The sequence below is a fragment of the Streptopelia decaocto genome, assembly GCF_964273445.1.
Source record: "Streptopelia decaocto genome assembly, chromosome: Z".
NCBI lineage: Eukaryota > Metazoa > Chordata > Aves > Columbiformes > Columbidae > Streptopelia > Streptopelia decaocto.
The window spans coordinates 26,700,132-26,719,904 of record NC_138657.1 but is presented as its reverse complement, the minus strand read 5'-3'; the positions used below and the strand labels follow the sequence as shown (position 1 = coordinate 26,719,904).

The window sequence follows — 19,773 nt, the reverse complement described above, 5'->3', positions numbered from 1 at the left end:
CTTGTTAAATTTCATCAGGTTATTCCCTGCCCAAGTCTCCAGCCTGTCCAGGTCCCGCTGGATGGCAGCACAGCCTTCTGGCGTGTCAGCCACTCCTCCCAGCTTGGTGTCATCAGCAAACTTGCTGATAGTACACTCTATTCCCTCGTCTAAATTGTTAATTAATATATTGAATAATATTGGCCCCAGTACTGACCCCTGAGGCACTCCACTAGATACTGGCCTCCAACCAGACTCCGCACCATTGACTACCACTCTCTGGCTTCTCTCCTTAAGCCAGTTTGCAACCCACCTCACTACTCTATTGTCTAGACCACACCTCTTCAACTTAGCTGTGAGGATGCTGTGGGAGACTGTGTCAAAGGCTTTACTGAAGTCAAGGCAGACCACATCCACCGCTCTGCCATCATCCATCCACCTTGTTACATTCTCATAAAAGGCTATGAGGTTGGTCAAGCATGACTTACCCTTGGTAAAGCCATGCTGACTGCCCCTGATAACCCTCTTATCCTTGATATGCCTTGAGATGGCACCAAGGACAAGCTGTTCCATTACTTTCCCAGGGACAGAGGTGAGGCTGACCAGTCTATAATTACCCAGGTCCTCCTTCTTGCCCTTTTTGAAGACTGGAGTCACATTTGCTTTCCTCCAATCCTCGGGCACCTCTCCCGTTTCCCAAGACTTGGCAAAGATGATGGAGAGCGGTCCAGCAATGACTTCAGCCAGCTCCCTCAGCACCCGCGGATGCATCCCATCTGGACCCATGGATTTATGGATGTCCAGACTATTTCATTGCTCCCTAACCCAGTCCTCATCGACTAAAGCAAACTCCTCCATTGACCTGGCTTCATCCAGGGTCTCAGGGGTACAGGGCTCCCCTGTATTACAGTCCAGTTGCTTCTGCAGGAAGCAACATTTAGATTCCTGTTAAGCAATACCTGACAAGCCATGGTTTGGGGTGACCTGATTCTTGTGCAGCTTTTTTTTTTTTTAAAAAAAAGAAACAATACTCTTTCCTTTTGTCATTTGGGATTACTTTTCCCATACCTCCTTAACAAATAACAGTTTTAGTCTCAGCTTTTTTTATTATTCTTTAAAAATAACAGACAGGAATACAACTAGCTTCTTCCTAGTTGGGTAAGAAACCACTTCAATGGAAGAAGAGCCTAAAAACAAATCTGATTTACATTTTGTATGTTTTTCTCCTTTGAAAGGTGATGGCACCTGCCCAGCAAGCCATGTCACTGAGTGCCCGTGCGTTACCTTGTGGGCGTCATACTAGATTGCCGCACGTGCAGAGCTGCTGTGACCTGAGTGTTTTCACCACAGATGAAGAACCGCTCGCAGAGACCAGGATCCAGAGAGCTGAGCATGAACGGCCTCACAGTATTATTGGCATTGTCAGGGAAACTGTACTTTGAGCTGGTTTCTGTCTTTGAGCTGTTTTCTGTTTATTCCTCAGTAGAGCACTTCTGTCAGCCATACATGCTGCCTAGGAAAATAACCTCTGACAAATAGGTGGAAAAGTGTGTTGGTGTGTTGATAATACTTTTTCTTTTTTTTTTTTTTTTTAACTCTCCTGCTCAGAATTGTGACGGGAAGCTCATTCTACAAAGCAAATCAAGTAGATTGCAAGCTGGCCTTTATTGGGCTGATCAGGTGCAACTGGTCTGTTTGTGATGCCATCTCAACTGGTCTGCAGACATGCAGATGACGACCTAACATTATTTTGGCAATCTTAATGACTAGGCCACAGTGAGTGACCCATGAGTTGACAACCTCTGGCTAATAAACAAACATGTATGCCAGTTGGCTCAAGCTGATGACTACAGATAGTTTGTTAAGCTCTGTTCTATACGTGTGCTGCTAACATGGAATACACTAGGTATTTCCGGAGGCTGGGATCAGATACATATTTTATTTGCAAGGCAAGTTGTAGCCTTCTGTGTCTCAGCAGGATGACAAAATATTCCTCCCTCTATTTTAATGATAAAGCTTCATTTAGAAAATATTAAACAGCTTTCCCACTGAAAACCAAAAAGCTATAAAGTGAGTTTTAATTAAGCTTGTTCAGAAGTTGAAACTGTGCAGTATGGCTTGACTCACTAAAGATGATAACTTGAATAAAATAAAACGCTTTACACTGGAATTAGTGTTTCATTTTTCCTGTCTGGTAGAAGAAATACATTAGGGATGTTGAGTTTGCTGAAGCACTGGCACATTGGTACATTTTACTCTCAGAAGTAAGAGCATAGCAAGTAAAAATAAAGTGTTTTGTCTTGAAGAAGGAAAATACTACAGCAACACACTGACACTGCCTTGTTATGCTAGCTTTTGCCTTTGCTCTGTTACGTATGTTGCAACGTCATCAAGTTTGAAACTCATAACTGTTCTTGTTACATGCATCATCTTTAGTGGGAGTTCTTTCAGATTTCCAATATTGGCTTCTTTTTCCCGGTTAATCATTTGCCTTTCCAAAACTAGTTGCAGAAGGGGAAAATTATGTGTACTCCATCAGTGCAGACTGTACTCTTGACAGCTCTTACCTTGCTGTCACACTTGTATATAAACTCTCTGCAACCTTACTGGGAGAAAAGTCTACGAAGTCCTTGGGGTCCACACCAGGATACAACATAAGCTTATGCTTTGGAAGACTTGATCACAATTCAGTTATTTGCTCACTGTCTCAGTGGAACAGAGCTAATCTGAGCTAAAGTTACCAGACATTGGACAGTGCTTCAAAAGGCAGGCACATGTTTTAGATAACAGGAGAGAAAAAAATCTGATTTCAGTAAATTATCTGCTTACCCAAGCTCCTCATTTCTAATTGACCAGGTAATTACTACAGGATGAGTGCCATGATTATTTATAAAACCCATCAATCAAGTGATTACCCAGATAAGCTGTTCCTTAGTGACCTGCACAAAATGACCTGGATTTTAGCCAGTCATGCTTTAACAGACACTAAGAGAGACAATGTGGCAACAGCAGCTGTTCCACCAGAAGAAAAGATACCAAAGAAAACCCATACACAGAATCATCACCTTTTCAAAACAATGCTCTCATTTCTGTTATCAGAGGCTTTGTTCCCTGTCCCAGAGGAGTATTTGAGAGAACTGACGGCCAGGTCTGTGCCCAGGGTGCTCTCCAGCTAACCAGTCTTGCTTCATATGGGGAATGCACAAGCTGAGGCACCTTTTCTCAGGGCAGGAGCCTTTGTGTTCTCCATGTGCCTCACACAACATCCCTGCAAATTTTGCAGCTGAATCAGTGTGTAAAAAAAAAAATACTTGAATTCCCGTGTTTCTTGGAGACTGGCCTGAACACCAAACAGCCTGGTTTCTGTAGCCAGGCTGTGCTCTATTCTGCACCAGTGACTTAACAACCTAACTGGCTATGGACTGCGCAGGCAGGTTCTTGCTAGCTGCACGGATTATTCACCATACAGGGCTCTGTTTTGCCCGCTGGCACCCAGCCCCTTCAGCCATTACACCTAAGACGGCACCTCGACTGCTGTGAATTTACAGCGTGGCTCCACACAATCTCTGACTGTGGCACGTTGATGAAATACTTTCTAGATAGGTAGCAGATCTACTGCAAAATAATGCTCTGACAAACTGAGTAGTTTTTGAAGATATAAGTTAATTTTCTCTACTAGAACAATAACATTGCAAGTTAAAAAAAAAAAAAAAAAAAAAGAAAGTTACCCATATACCCAAACAATGTAGTAAGTTTTAATTTAATTATCTTCAGTTATCTTCAGGCACTGGAACAGTAGCATAGCCCAATTCTTTTTCTTAGTCATAATTAGAAGCTCAACAAGAAATAATGTAAAGGACACTTACCACATTTCATGCTATTCCAACAGGTTTAAGACATGCAAAGCTTTCTAGAGCTACAAGGTGTCCAGGGGCTAATGTTAATCACCATGCTTCCAGTGACAATGCAGCCCTTAGCAACAGAAGAATAATTTTCATTTTCTGAAGTGCTTCTCATCCCTCAAAGAAAAGTTTATGCAAATCTATTTAATCAGAAACAGTCTTGCACCAGCAGAGTTTTGTTGTTTTAAAAAAAAATCTACCGGCTTTAAAAGCAATCATAAATTTAAAAGATAAACTCACGCCCATTCTCACTTCAAATGTGGTGTCATTTCCCACCCAGGCAGCCTTCAGAATGAATGGAAAAGTCTCTGTTCATGAACAGCACACTCTCAAACGCAGATGCCTTCACCACTCCTCTTGCAACTCTCACCTGATGGAAAAGCCACCAGTAAGAGCAGTGGGAATTCATTAGTGGGTGAGACACTGCCCATTTAGTCCCAGAACTTCTTACTGTAAAACAGGGGGGCACACAGCTCAGTGCAATCTGCCATACTCTCTTCCCACTGCTGCCACGGTACATCTGAACTTCCACGCTCTTGTTTGATGATGCCTTTCTGAAGAAGGAGCAGCACACCCATCTCACTCAGTGGAGAAATCCACGGAAGCCATAGGAGATTCTGTTATGGGATGGAACAGGGAGGAAAGGCAGAGTACATGCAGGTCCCAATGGGGCAAAGGTGGTAGGAAGAAGCATCAGTGGATAAGTAGTAAGTAAGTGGATGCTTATCATAAAGATAAACATTAAGGATGGACTTAAAGTGGAACAAAATGTACCTAGTTTCAGTTTACTCCTCTGAAAGTCAGTTGTGTTTCCCCTACCCATCTGCACACATGCATGCAGACTAACAGAAATGACTGGGTGGTGGAGGGAGATGGAACTAGCCTGTTAAGATGATTGCTTAGGATTCAGAGAGACATTTTTCTGCCATCTTAATTTGCTCATCAGTAAAATCATCCAATAGAGAATAGTTCTGCACAAAATTCCTGCCGTGAAAGCATGAGAATAAGCAGGAATTACAGATTATTTCAGTTGAGCTGGAATATAAATATTTAAAATAGACACTAGGTTTTAAGAGAGGGGAGGTTTCCAGAATAGCAGTCATGCCAGGTGGTCAGTGCAGAGAAAATGAGGGTAACCAAAACCATTTTACCGGAGAAGTAAAAAAATGTCCTTACTTGAGTATTTTACAGAAACAGAAGTAGTTAGGAGCAACATTTACAGCAACAATCAACCTCTTTAAGAATGAACCACAGCGCCCTTCCCATACGTGTTGCAGTTACATATTTCACACTAGGTCTGAGGAGCACCTCTCTTAATTAACAGGCTGTTAATATCCTTTGGTTTCCTAAGAATTCCTGCTGCCCTTCCTCAAAAAAGTCAGCATGCAGTTCATGGATAATGTCCTTATACACAATTCTGTTCGCTAAATGCATATATATACCCTATTCCTGTACACCAATCCCATCAATATCTAACAGTTTCTCTAAAGAGTTATGACTGTTCTATACAACTTAGGGCCTACAGTCACACTTCATTGTGAAGGCCAATGAAACCACTATTCAGTGCTTGTTACATTACTGAAAAGCCAGGAAGAGAATCTACCAGGATGGACATTCCACAATCTGGGCATTTTATGTGCCATCTTCTTTGAAGTCACAAACCAGAAACATTTTCTTGGCTCTGAAGTTTGATAACCTGTGCAGTTACAGGGTGTAATTATACACCATTCTAGTGGAACCAGCTGTCAAAATCGATATTGAAGAACCTTGCAGATTACCAGTACTATGATTTAAGTTAAAAGCTCTTGTCATAAAAGGTGGGCCTTCAAATACGAAACAGGGTTTAAGGAAGAACTAGTGTTCAGATTTATAACACTATCCTTTATAAAAGGCTGTTAATTTGTGAACTGTAATTAAAACACAAACTGTCCGAAAGAAGTTCTCTTTTTGCTCAGTGACTTTGTCACTTAATGGCAGGACATTATTCTTGCCCCACTGACAGAATCAAAACCAAAACTCCAAAGCTTATGTGTTTTGTACCAGGAAGCACTGGTTTGCTATCATCCCAGTAAGAAAGGTGCTTGGACTCTGTAAAGTCTCACTTAAAATCCTATTTATTAGGGCTAATGCTATGAAGAAAGAGGATAGCATAGATAATTTCATATCCCTTCAGATGCTGTGAGCTTCAAATTGTGCAGCATCAAACAGGTCTAACGGGAGGGTGCAACAATTTGTGCAGATCTCATCCATGCAAGAGTTACCCCATTTTGATCATTTGAGCTATTACAAGATTTTCTTAGAAGAAAATAACAACATCCATTACTTCTACCGTCAAACAAAAAGGATGTTGAGATGAAAACTTCTTGCAGCACTTCTGGACAAAGGCAAGGACACACAGGCAGTGTCACCATCAGTATCAAGTCGGGGCTGCCTGCAGGCTCCTCTCCTATAACCAGCTAAACTCAGGCGGTGGCCAAGGACATTCCTGAAGGACACACTGTCCAAGCAGCACAGCACAGGCCTGGGCCTGCACAGTTTAACTGGCATGTGGGTCACCAACATCTCCACATACAAGGTTCTCCAGGTCAGGATTGGCACCATGTACCCCCACACTGAACATTTATTTAAATCATAATCCTAGTCCTGTTTTCAGACACTGTCAGTCCCCACAGAATATGGGCACCAGCTCTCCAGCCTGCAAGGCACTACAGGGTGCTGGAACTGAGGGGGGGTCTGCTCGCCCTCCCAGAACACTGGAGGCAAGGGCAAGAAAAATGTCCACTGTAAAGACAGCAAATCTGTGAAATTTTTATCTGTACTGCTAAAGGGAAAGTCAGGTTTACCCACTGAAATGCAAAATTTTGCAAATCTGTATGTAAAGCTTTAACAACGATAAACATGAGGATGGAGGGTGGTACACAGGGAAACACAGAACGCAACTTCCTTCACTACTTCCTGAATCTATCATTTAAGCAAATAAGGTGAAAAGGTAAGAAATTCTTCATTCTCCGTGTTGGCAATATTTATATTTCATGTTATGAAGAGCCACTCGAGGGCTGAAGGGCCACATTTACATTTATTCTGAATCAGCTGTGGGGTATGTTTTCATTTCTGTAGGTTCAAAGTACTTGTCACAACCTGTGAAGCACAGAAAATCCTGTGAAGCCTCACCTGAAGAAATGTTTCTTTGTTGGCTTTTGATGACTGACTTTCAAATACCATGGTGTTTTCCATAATCAATCTCTCATTATACAAATATCTTTTAACCTTAGCATGGGCAGTTGCAAGCTTTATTCTGAGGACAGACATACTAGAATTCTACTTTTTATTAATGGTATTAGGTCTTTAAGAATAAACCATGCTGATGACATTTGAAGAAAAAGAGTGGCTTCAGAAATGATAGGAATTAGAAAGAATTTTTAGCAAGGCCTCATTTAGGAAAAAAAGAATATTTAAAGTTATTCAGACAATGAAATAATACTTCTGTTATATAAAAGGCATCTTGAAATAACAATCTTTTGGAAGATGCAAACATGGTGACATTTCACATGGTAAAAACTGGGATGCAGCCTTGGTAATAAATCAGCTTAATTTAGAAGGACTAGTGTAATTTATTACCTGAAAATAATGCTGTTTCTAAAATAAAGTTAACAGTGTTCTACACATCTGCAGAAACACATACGGTATTACTCCAGCCTAAGTGGTGAAATAGAAGCTCAGGCACCTTTCAGGCATTCACACGCTCAGTGTTGGCAAGCCAACCCCTAGATCAGTATGAGCAAACTCAGCCTTGTCTGAGGTATTTTTGTTTCATATTTTATTGTTGCAAATCTTACAGACGTTAGCGCTCTGTTAAATAAAGGAATGTAGCACAGTAAATACATCACAACAAAACAGCTGGGCCAGAAACCCCCCACCCTGCCCCACCCAAAAGAAAAAGTCCACTTCTCTCCCCCCTGCTCACCTCCCAAATCAAACCACTGCAGCTTCGTTACAGAGGTCAGAGACCTGTGGCAAAAAACATCAGAGGAATTACATTCAGTAGATGTGCAGTATCAACATTCCAGGCTCACATATGTTTATATATATATATTTATATTTATATATAGAGATCATTAAATGTTTACAAAGAACAATAGTTACAAATACAATACTATACTTTTCCAAACGCTTTACAATAATTTCTATTCATCCTCTTTACAGAACAATAATACAACTTCATAGTCTAGGTACTGCGCTAAATATGTACAAGAGATCTCAACCACACTGCTGTATTCAGAAATACGTTTCATTTAGAAAACAAGTAAAGCAAGCAAACTTGGATATCCCCATTGAGTCTCAAATTCAAACAAGACTCATAACAAGTATGCGAAACTTGCCAATAAAAAAAAAATTAAGGGATGTTTCATCCTTAATGTAAACACTGAAGAGTTAATTAGACTGTATGAAGCAGCAAGGATGAAAAAGACTTCAGGTCTATCACTGAAGAAGGAATGTAAATCAGCAGTTTATTCTTTTGAATCTTTAAAAAATTCACATATGTAATCTAACAAACTGCTGCAACAGTCTAGAGAACTGCCAGCTTTCCCTTTCAATCTCCTTTTTCTTGAAACTCTTTCCCTTTACAAAGTAAAAAGGGATTGTTTACAAGAGTTCTTAGAAGTGTGCACACACTATGAACATCCGAGTTGATAAAACTTATGCACACACTGTAATTGGAAAAACTGAGATTTTTTTTGCTAGACTCTGATCCTGCAAGCATTCACTTGCTTGATGTTAAGCACCTATTTACCGTTAACTGTTCAAGCACTCAAGTGCCAGTAACTCTGCAGAATCTTGACTTCAAGATTTCCAAAGAAACAGTTGTTTCATGTCTAAGTATATTTGCATGTTCAGGTCTTCATCATTTCCCAGTGAAGGGAGTTAAAGACCCCAACACATGAGCTGGACAGAACCACAGAAACAAGTGAAGCTGAGGGTGTAAACATAGCAGGAACCAGAAGCATGATAACTGTGTCTTCAAGAGTTCACTGAGTTTCCTCAGGCAACTTATGGAAAGGCTGCACTGTATATAATCTTCTAAATTGTACATGGTTATATATCATATTTACATATATTACTATATATATGGAAAGCTCTGGAAAGAAGTTAAAATGATCATAAACCAGATGCCTACAGTTAAACAATATACTCACAATTCATTCACTATCTAGTTGCATCAGTCAGGTAGCAGAGGTAAGTACTAACTTGGAATACTAACACCACTCTCTTGTGCAATCTGCTATTCTGAAGATCGGGATTATGTTAGGTAACAACAAGAACTGTAGTAAAATCAAGTCATCATACATCAACCTCAACACTATAACATATTCACTTACTACAATAGTTTATGTATCACTTCATTATCCCCCTTAAATATTTACTGCCCACTGAAATACAAAGTTTATTCTCTACCTCTGATCAGCTCATAGGTATCCATGATTTCTGAATGCCAAAAATGGACCTCTGGCAAGTGTGCTCAGTGGCTGTCAGCAGTGTTTGCACCAAGTGTGCGTGTGCATGCACACACAGAGACATCCACCTCCACGGATTGCCAGAGTAACGTCCAGGCATCATTACCAGGCTGCTAGCAACTTTACATGGTATGGTGCGACCCACAGTAATCGAGAAACAAGTGACTACGGCCAACAGCACATTTGCAAAGCAGAAGTGGTGTGTGGCTGTGTGTGGCCCGCTCTTGTTTTCACCTCACTGAGCCTTTCCATCACAGTAAAACATAGCAGAAACTGTCTCCTTAAAAGAAATCAACATATTAGCTCAGACTAAATGCATGGTTCAACTTCAGCATAAACACCAGTATACAGGCCTGGTAGAGAGTAACTACAGAGAACAGAGAATTTTCCTCTCACTAGGAGGAAAAGCCACTGATTCTTTTTTTTTTTCTTTTTTCTTTCCCTCTTAAAAAAACAAAACAAAACAAAACAACAATCCAACCCCTTTTTCCCCTTTTTTCTCTAGCATGCAAGTTAGAGGCCAATCAAATCCTAGATTTCATACATCCCTACAGTTTATCATCTTCACACAAGTGCATATAGTACACGCATATCTCCTTTAAGTGCCATACATATGGAAAAAAAATCACAAGTTAAATTATATAACAAAATAAATAAGTTTATTCCCACCTCATCCCTTCCACTGTTATCTATATCATGAACTAAGGAGAAAGTAATAGAATCAGACAGGTCTTTGGACAAAAATGTATGTTAAATCTGGCTCAGAGAACAAAATTATTTATAATAGTCTGCATATCCCCTATATTCAAACTTCATAAACAGCAAGCACAATTTAAAAATGTCTATATACACTGACACACATGGCTGTGTGCACCCAATTTGGAATTAAGAGCCTAGAAAAAGTGTAGCTATTCAGGAAAGCCCCTCACTATTTCTTGTGTAGATATTTAAAGATCCTCTTCCCCTCTTTTAATCTCTAAAATAGGAAAGGGACTATAAAATACATGTTGTATTTAAAAACAAAGTAGAGGAAAACAAAGAGTTAGAAACCTGAGGGCAAAGAGGGGGATGCAGTTGTAAAAAATGCCTCCCAAATTACTTAGTGTAAGTAATGCAAGTGTAACATGTTCCAGCAACTCACAGAGTACCTTTTGGGGTCCTACTACTGTGAAGAACTGATGACAGAGGGGAATTAAAAGGTGTGTATTTGGACAGTCCATTTTGCAACAGCAGCATTTACTGAGTTCTTCATAAGCAGGTAATTCTTCCTGAAGGCAAAACTATCCTTCTGGTATTCTACTTTCCCTACAGACATAAACCTTTAATAGTGAGCTCAGTGCCTGTGGGAAAATAGGGCAAGAAAAGCAAAGTCACATGCAGGATATCCAAGAGAACACTTTGCACTCTACACTTTTATCTTTTTGGTAAATACATCTTTCAGTCAGCAACATGGAATTTACTCAGTCTGACAAATTATAGCCACAACAATAAAACATTATGCAGCATGAAGCAGAGCTAATATTCTTTGTGAATCCTGCTGTGAACAATGCTGCTGTTATTTTCCTGGTTTGCATGTGGAACCGCATGAAGTTTCACTTGTAAAAAGATGCAATCAAAATACTCCTATAAATATATTTGCCCCTTCCCAAAATACAGGAAAATGGTGGGGAGAAGAGGAAAAAGAGAGTGTGTGTGGGGGACAGAATGTGTGTGTATCTGTGAAGGAGAGAGAGAAAGAAATGTCTCTGTAGACACAGAAATACAGCACTAGAGACAAGCACTAATGAGGAAAACATCCTCCATGCACATTGTGACGGTGAGCTGTTGGCTTTAGATGTAAACTGGTTGCTCTTGTGCAGTCAACAGTCTGTACATGGCAGCTGGCATAGTCTTCATATGAATCTAGAGGAAATAAGACAAGTTAATCTATGTTCATAACATGCATCCTACAACAGAGCATTGGTGAAGAAACTAGCTAGGGTCATACAGGACAGAAGGGAAAGGTAACACCTGAGAGTTTTCATACCCTTATTAAAATACTGCAGGTGGTGATATTATGAGACAGGACGTTCAGTATCAATGAATCACCTAAAGTCATGGACACTTCCTATTTTCAGATTAGGGTTCTTCTAAAATGTAGGAGAACTATGGGTAAATACTAAAAGAACAGTGTGCTGGCTTGCCCTCACTTCCACTTTGTAGATTTGAATACCAACAGGCTGAGGTAGAATTACAGAATTATGGAAGAGTTTGTGTTGGAAGAGATCTTTGAACATCATCTAGTCCAACCCCTCTGCCACATGTAGGGACATTTTTCACCAAGTCATGTTGCTCAAAGCCCCATCCTACCTGACTCTGAACACATCCAGGGATGGGGCACCCACAGCTTCCCTGTGACTCACCACCCTCATTGTAAAAGATTTCTTCTTTATGCCCAATCTCAGTCTACCTTCTTTCAGTTTAAAACTGTTGTCTGCTTGTCCTGTCTCTGCAGGCTCTGCTAAAAAGCCTCTCTCCATCTTTCTGAGAAGACCACTTTATATATCAAAAGGCTGCACTAAGGTCTCCCCAGGGACTTCTCTTCTCCAGGCTGAACAACCCCAGGTCTCTCAGCCTGTCCTCACAGCAGAGCTGTTCCAGTCCCCTGATCATTTCTGTGGCCTCCTCTGGCCCCTCTCCAACAGCTCCATGTCTTTCCTGTACTGAGGGCTCCAGAGCTGGACACAGGACTCCAGGTGGGGTCTCATCAGAGAAAAGCAGAGGGGCAGAATCACCTCCCTCAACCAGCTGGCCCCACTGCTTTTGATGCAGCCCAGGGTAGGACTGGCCTCCTGGGTTGCAAGCACACATTGCTGACTCTTGTCCAGCTTTTCATCCACCCGTACCCTCAAGTCCTTCTCTGCAGTGCTATTCTCAATCCCTTTATCCCACAGCCTGCACTGATACTGGTGACAGCCCTGATCGAGGTGCAGGACCTTGCACTTGGCCTTGTTGAACTTCATAAGGCTCTCTTTTCAAGCCTGTCAAGGTCGCCCTAATGGCATCTTTTTCCTTGAGCTATCAACTGCATCACTCAGCATGGTATTAGCTGCAAACTTGCTGAAAGTGCATTCAATCCTGCTAGCTATGTCATTGATGAAGATATTAGAGAGTATTGGTCCCATTATTGTCTCTTGAGGGACACCACTTGTTACTGGATTCCACTGGTTGTTATTAGTAACAGCGAAGAATTGTGTTATATTGCCTAGACACATTGGCCACTCTTACCTCACCCACAGCATTTGAGAGAATGTGAACAATTTTCTCATGGGGTGTTGCCACAACACTCTGTCCATTAATTTCAATGATCCGATGGCCGACACGCACACCTCCTCGCTCTGCTATGCCTCCTCTCATAAGGCTACAGATCTGGAAGGGAAAAGACAAATTTATCAGGGCATGGATAAGGAACAGAAGCTTTAGATTACCTGTTTTTGCCTGTAAACTGTAATTCAGCATTTAAACACAGAGGCTTGTGACAAATTGTAAAATGTAACCAATCACTGATTGAAAGTAAAATTTGTTAGTGACAAATAACTACTGGATGTTCTCTTCCAAGAGCAGAACAAACTGTCAGAAAAGGCTGTTTGCACTGTATGTCCCGTGTGCTGTGGTTTGGAAATTTAAGAGTGTGCTGGTTTGACTGAAAATGAGTTAATTTTCTTCATGCAGTTAGAAACCTTTCTTTTTCATAGCTAGCACAGTTATTATTTGGACTTAGTTTGAAAAGAAGAGATAACACCCCACACTGAGTTAATGTTTTTAATTGCTCTGGTCTGAGAGCCAAGGATGTTCTGAGTGCTCTGCCCACAGGTGTGAGGCATCGAGGAAGGGGGCATGGATGGGGCAGAGCTCGACTGACATCCAGACTGCTCAATGAGAGCATTCCATCCCATTAGCGTCATGCTTCATATTTAAAGAGAGTCGGAATCTTCTGCGCCCTCTCTCTCTCTGGTTCTTCTCTTTGCTCTTGCAGACCTGTTCGGGGGAGTTCTGCTCAGGACTTTTGTTAGTTCGGCCTTTTGTCATCCTGCCATTTTGCAGAAGCCTCTGGGCTTTTCTGCCTTTTCCTCTTTTCTTTCTTCAGGATTGGCTGTTGGGACCAGGTCCTGTTTCCTGGGACTGGCAGCTTGGTGTGGACAGAATTTGTGAGGAATTGCATTGAGTATCTTCCATTTTATGTTTTATTTCTAGTTTTTATATAGATATATATATATATTTACTAGTAGTGTATTAGTATTTTGTTGCTTAATTAAACTGTGTCCATCTCAGTCCAGGTTTCTCCCTTCACTTTTGATTTTCTCCCCTACTTGGGGGGTTGGGAGACGGGTAAGCGAGTTGCTGTCATGTTTATATTGCTATTTTGGGTTAAATCATGACAAAAGGTATGAAAGACCACAGTTAAACAATGTTCAGGATGCAGATGCCTTACCACAAAAAAGGATCAAGGACAGTCTTTTTCTTTTGAGATCATGCAATGGCTTGGTGAGAGACATGAATAATGCATATTGAAAACAGCTGCTTCTACACATTTTTGTTTCTCTAACATAAACCACGTTTTCTGTTCCAATGGCTGACCCTAAAGCTGCGAAGTCAGTAAAAAAAAACCAAACCAGCCCACCAACTCAGATTAACTCAGCTTTTGTATCTTAGACTTAACACATGTGGAAAGTGGTTCTTCCTGTAACGGAGAAAGTGGTAGCTTCCCTCTTCCAATACTGAAACTTACCCACAAATGGATAAGAAATTTCATCTATATTAAAGCTTAACTAGAGTGTGTGGAAGCTACTTACAATCCCATTCTGCACACTGAAGCCCAACTGGTATCTGAGGTCAGGTCTCCTGATCAAGACTGTGGTTACTGGAGGACACCTAACAATGTTCAGTTTAACCCGGGCCTGGTTTTTCAAACCCTGCAAAAAGAAATCAATGTGAAAAATGGTGGCAGAGTGAAACATCTAATATAAGGACTGTGAGGGGACAAAAGATGTTAAATTCTTGACGTGGGAACAGCCCTGAATAAACAGCTCTTTACAGGCATTGTAGCAGAATCTGATCTCCAAACGCCACACAAAAGCATCAAAATATTCAGTGAAATGAGTGACAAAATAACAAGTTTTTCTTTCCAAGAAGCTGGCACAGTTGTTTTAGGAAAACTAGCTTCCTACAGGAACTTCTTCATTTGATAACACGAATCATGTATAAAAAAGGTATTAAACAGGTCTATACAGCTCACCAAAAAAGCCAATGACTATGGATGGGAAATAAAATTTTAAACATGTAGTTAATATAGTTACAAATAAGTGGCTTCCCTAATAGAATATATTAAATTCTGTCAAGCAAACAGCAGGTCCTGCTGATATCATGTTTGTATAAGCAGTGCTACTAATTTCTGTTCCTCCTCCCTTCTAAATGAATTATATCACATTCACCATTAACTCCTTGCTAACAGAAGAAAACTGAAGGAGGAAAATTTATTTTTATTATCAGTGTGGTAAAACACTTGAACAGATTACCCAGATAGGTTGCAGAGTATCCAGCCTTGGAGTTATTTAAACCCCAGTGGGCACAGCCATAAATAACCTGCTCTACTTTGAACTGGAGTGTTGGTCTAGACTAGCCTCAGCAGTGACTGCCAGCCTCAGAAACTCTGTGATTGTATGGCTCCATTAAAACTGAAATGTAAAAAATGCAGATAACTGCAATCTGACTCCTTGTACAATTTCAAGTATTCAGAGCTCCTGGAGATTGCTAAGATATTTTTCTGAAACATTCCATTCCCATTAAAGATTAGCCATAAATAAATAAAATCCACATAAAGAGCTAAATGTTTTATAAAGAATACAGCAACTTCCACCTCACTTAATACAAGACCTACCAATTCCAGTATCCACTTCTGAATTCCTTTAATATGTCAAATTGAAATTTGGGTCCCACTGCTACTAACAGGTATCTGACACAGACTTCAAAAGGTTAATTCTGAAAATAATTCCTACTATAGCTGAGGTACATCCAATTTACTGCTGTTGATTCTCTTGAGCTAAACTCCAGATTCAGCAGTGACTTGAATAACCAGACCAGCATCACAGAATCATCCTACCAGCGTGAACTGCCTTAGAGTCTGTTTTCTTGTCACTGCCTTAAACTGGATGCAGCTGTCACACGGGAAGAGCTGCCCTCACTTCCACACAGCACTGAGCTTGGCCTGGCTCATTACTGAATGTGGCTCCATGAGAAGGGCTATGTGAACACAAAATGAGAAAGCACATGGCTGTGGGAACTGCCTGTACTCCAGTCTCAGCAGAAAGAAGATGCAAACACCATCTCCTCCATGACTATGGACTCCCCCACTCTGGTGAGGAGTTAGCAGCACACCACACATGCTCAAGGGCCACTCATCTTCTATACTCAGGTCATCACAACAACACACAGAGGAGAAGACAGGGACTAATCAACCTGTAGTAAGCTGCAGGTACAGTGTTTACTCAAAAGTCTGAGGGGTTTCTGCCTCAGCCTTCTAAATCCAGGAGAGCAGGAGCCATGCAGAGTACTGGAGATGCCCATTTCTATGAGGAATTTAGGTGTCTAACTTCAGTCATCTGAGTTCATTCAGGTTACACGCCCTCAACAAAGCTGGTATCATTGCAATCTTATTTCCATGATGAATGTGTAAGTTATTTATTAATATACGTATTCATTGAAAAAAAAATAATGTGGAGCCCAATAAATAATTTTCTAATTTTGCAGAAAGAGCATTTATTTCAAAAGTGGCTAATTTCCAGTATTATGCAGACTGGTAATATGTGCTGATCAGAAGCAAAAGAATTCCATCATTTGACAACTTATTTGCTTATGTAGTTTCTGCTTCTCATAGCAGCCAGCACCAGATGCTTCTGAAAAAGATGCAAGCAGCGTAATACAATTAGGGAATAACCACCACATACTGAAAGCTTCTTCCAAGCTCTGTCAGTTTGCAATTGGTTTATGGTCAATTAGTAGCAGAGATCAGATCCATAATACTGAAATTATCTTACTTCAAATGCTTGCAAGATATTCTTCTTATCTACATAATATTCTTGTATTTTCATAGGAGTCGTTACAGCGTGCTAAAGAAATCTGAAATCCTGAGGTACTTCTGACACATTTAAATGTGCACTTAGATCATTCAGACTATCTTCTTCTTAAAAAGACAAAATAAATCACTAGCAGTTCTTATGGCAACAGCAGTTAAGTATCAGTGTGGAGGAGAAAGTGCTGCAGAAGCTGGAAACAGCAAAGCTGGTTGTTTCTCTTTTGAGAAAGTAAAGACAAGCACAACAAAACTCCACCTGAAAGGGCTCTGAATCAGAGAAGTGTAACTCCTCACAGTTTTAGAAATGAAACTGATGTGGGACAGGAAACAAATATGGCTAACATGAAAAGCCTAAACTTGCAGGAAGTTTTGTTCCACTGAAGCTGCCACAAAGATATCAAATATGATTTTTTTTCCTTCCCTCATAAATTTAAAACTAGTTTTGCCATGTTTTCAGTATGCTACACTTCCAGGCTATCATTTCTACTCACTGAATCTAAAATGGCTGGTTCAGTGGCTTATGTATCTATCCCTCATCAGAACTCAGCATTAACATTTTTGGAAAACAGAATGAGAAGTCATTATGGCAAACATTTTTGTTCAAATATTAAGAAACTAATTCATGGACAAAGAAGAAAAATTTGCTTTGTAATTATACTACACAGTCAAAATTGTTACCAGAAAGTTGCATAAATAAAGAAGTTAAACAGGCTTATTCCTAGAAATCAGAGAAGGATTTCTGTACAGTACACCACCAGCACTACATTACCTGTCTACATGTTATGATCTGCAGGAGTTCTATGAGGCTATTTTGATAAATAACGAAGTCCGTATAGCTTCATCTCAAACCTGCTCTATAGGTGCATCTTTATAGCTCTTTAAACTCTGATGTTTAAATACGTATTCCCTTGTACGCTACAGCTACCTCAGACACTGTTTAGTTCCGATTGACCTGTATGCTTTTTACAGTCACATATTTTTCTGGCAACTAGAAAACAGCTCTTCCAATTAAAATATTCCATTTAGTCAAGCAACAAGAAGCATCATACTTTCAAATAAATTGGGCAAAGTTTCTACAGAAGATAAGTATGTCTTTAATTCAAAGTTTTAAAGTTTTAAAAATAGTTATAAACAAACAAACAAACAAACAAAGCATCAGCTCTGTTTCAGCCAGATATCAGGATGCATTAAAACAGCTAAAATGGCCCAGGAGAATATTAGACACCTGTGCCTCCATTTGTTACATAAAATTTTAAGTATCTTCAGATGTATATATGGTAATATCTTCCTTCTGAACAAAATATTATCTTGTGAAGTTCTGCAGAGTCTTCGTCTATGCAAGTAAACAGCACAGCTCAGTTTCTGGGAGTCATAAAATCAGTGTAGCATAAATCCCACTGTAGTTTAAAGATCATGAAATAGAAAGTTCTGTACAAATATTTGTTAAGAATTTACTTAAGAATTCTATACTTTCACCTCTCCTATTATGCAACCCTTTAAAAGCATGTAACTTCCAGAAACATTCTCCGTACCTTTATAATGCTCTGACAAGTTGACAGTGGTAAACCAACCAAACTGGTCCCATTGATTGACATGATCTGGTCCCCTATGTTGAGCTTTCCAGACTTCTCTGCTGGTCCTCCATGCATCATGTTGGCTATGATAACTGTAGGCAGAATGGATCCCCATCCAGACTCCACAATCACTACACCTAGGATTTCTCCCTTTTGCTTTTCAATGTAAACCTGTACCACATGAAAAAGAGTTTTAAAACAAAGCTTCTTCACACATTTGGAATTAATACCTTCCCTCCCAAACATTCATATAATCAACAAACACACACCCCTCCTTATTTGCAAACCGTGTTTCTAATTCAAAGGCAAGACAAAACAGGGTACACATTTTACTACATTTCATTTGTATTCAAATATGAAATAATCAACACTACATAATATAGATTCTGCTTAGTGTGAAACACCTCACACCACTTAATTCTGCATATGAGCAGAGGAAACTGGAGTGGAAGAAACCTTGGTGCCTTGAGCTTTGGTGGACAAAGCGAAACAGGAAGAGATTGCAAGAATTTATGACTGTGGACTGGAAAAGTACTGCCTCTGTGTTGCAGTGGTGCACTGGTGCATTTTTATTAAACAAGCTCCAAGTATAATACTTTAAAATCTAGAATCATCCACTTTCACCAACACCTATTTTATATTTTTATTATAATCTGTTAAATTGTATTATTCTCTTCATCTGTTTTAAATACATTTCATTAATATACAATGTCAAACAAGTCTGAAAATTGCTTGGTAAAAAACACAAACAGATGGTAAATCATTTCACGGCTGATAGATTTTGGGTTCGCTATTTGCCTCTGAAACAGAACTGATGACAGGTTGTCCTACTTGGGAGGATATTCTAGGCTTACTGAGGTAATTTATAGGAAGTACTAGTGGATTTCTGTTTTCTGTCAGGATTTGGTACAGAGCAGCTTAATGCTGTTACGGGGTGCGGGGGGGGGAAGAAAAAGAAAAAGACATACATCTTTGCAGTTTTCAGATTTGGAGAAGTGAATCAGGTCGTCATTGTACATGTCCTGGGTATTGAGCAAGTCACTATATTCCTTCTGGCTAAGGTCTTCTGGGTTGATTCCATTTGCCCTCAGAAATTCCTGGTAGGCCACACTGAATGCTTGACCTATGGACTGTGCAATCAGCTGTGCCTGTAGCAGTTCCCAGAGAAGAGAGAAGAAAAAAGTGAAACATTCTGATGGTCTTGTCCACTGACACCTACTCTGCTACAAACACGCTGTAAAATGGAACATTAAGTCAAGTTACTGCAATCCAGTTTAAAAAATATTTGTGCATTAAAAATCAATTTAAAAGACCCACAAAATGTCAACGTATTAACCTGTGCCATGAATCCAGCTTGGTAAGCAATTATAAATGAGAAATAGAAACAAAGCCATCCTTTCACAGGTAAGAACTGCTAATATAAACATAAAGGTATACCCACTGCAGTGACCGTAGCTTGTACCTACGATTCTTCCCACACGTGCAGCTCCCAGATGACTCCCCCTTCTAGCAGAGGCAATGCCATTCTCTGACAAGCCAGCAGTGAAAATGAAAATGTCTACTAGAAAACACATAACCACATTTAAGAGGATATTTCCTTCTTTTCTTACCCTCCTTTAAACCTGCCCCTCCATATTGGCTGCTCCTACCTCAGTCTCAGATGAAACAAGAAAAGGGCAGCAACTAGTGACCTT

At 40.1% G+C, this 19,773-nt stretch overlaps 2 protein-coding genes across 4 annotated transcripts in view; one reads left to right on the top strand and one right to left on the bottom strand.

The window, feature by feature from the left end:
* ENTREP1 (endosomal transmembrane epsin interactor 1) overlaps positions 1-2,619 on the top strand; it is a 33,471-nt gene extending 30,852 nt beyond the window's left edge. For both annotated transcript variants that reach the window (XM_082075220.1, XM_082075219.1), the window contains one exon: positions 1,215-2,619. In XM_082075220.1, coding sequence (XP_081931346.1) covers positions 1,215-1,421 — 207 coding nt within the window. In that variant the 3' untranslated portion in view covers positions 1,422-2,619. The remainder of the gene's footprint in view (positions 1-1,214) is intronic.
* Positions 2,620-7,826: 5,207 nt separating this feature from the next.
* APBA1 (amyloid beta precursor protein binding family A member 1) overlaps positions 7,827-19,773 on the bottom strand; it is a 107,070-nt gene continuing 95,123 nt past the window's right edge. For both annotated transcript variants that reach the window (XM_082074715.1, XM_082074716.1), the window contains 5 exons: positions 19,048-19,227; positions 18,038-18,250; positions 14,227-14,346; positions 12,662-12,802; positions 7,827-11,296 (listed from right to left, as the gene is read on the bottom strand). In XM_082074715.1, the coding sequence (XP_081930841.1) occupies positions 11,225-11,296; positions 12,662-12,802; positions 14,227-14,346; positions 18,038-18,250; positions 19,048-19,227 (726 nt within the window). In that variant the 3' untranslated portion in view covers positions 7,827-11,224. The remainder of the gene's footprint in view (positions 11,297-12,661; positions 12,803-14,226; positions 14,347-18,037; positions 18,251-19,047; positions 19,228-19,773) is intronic.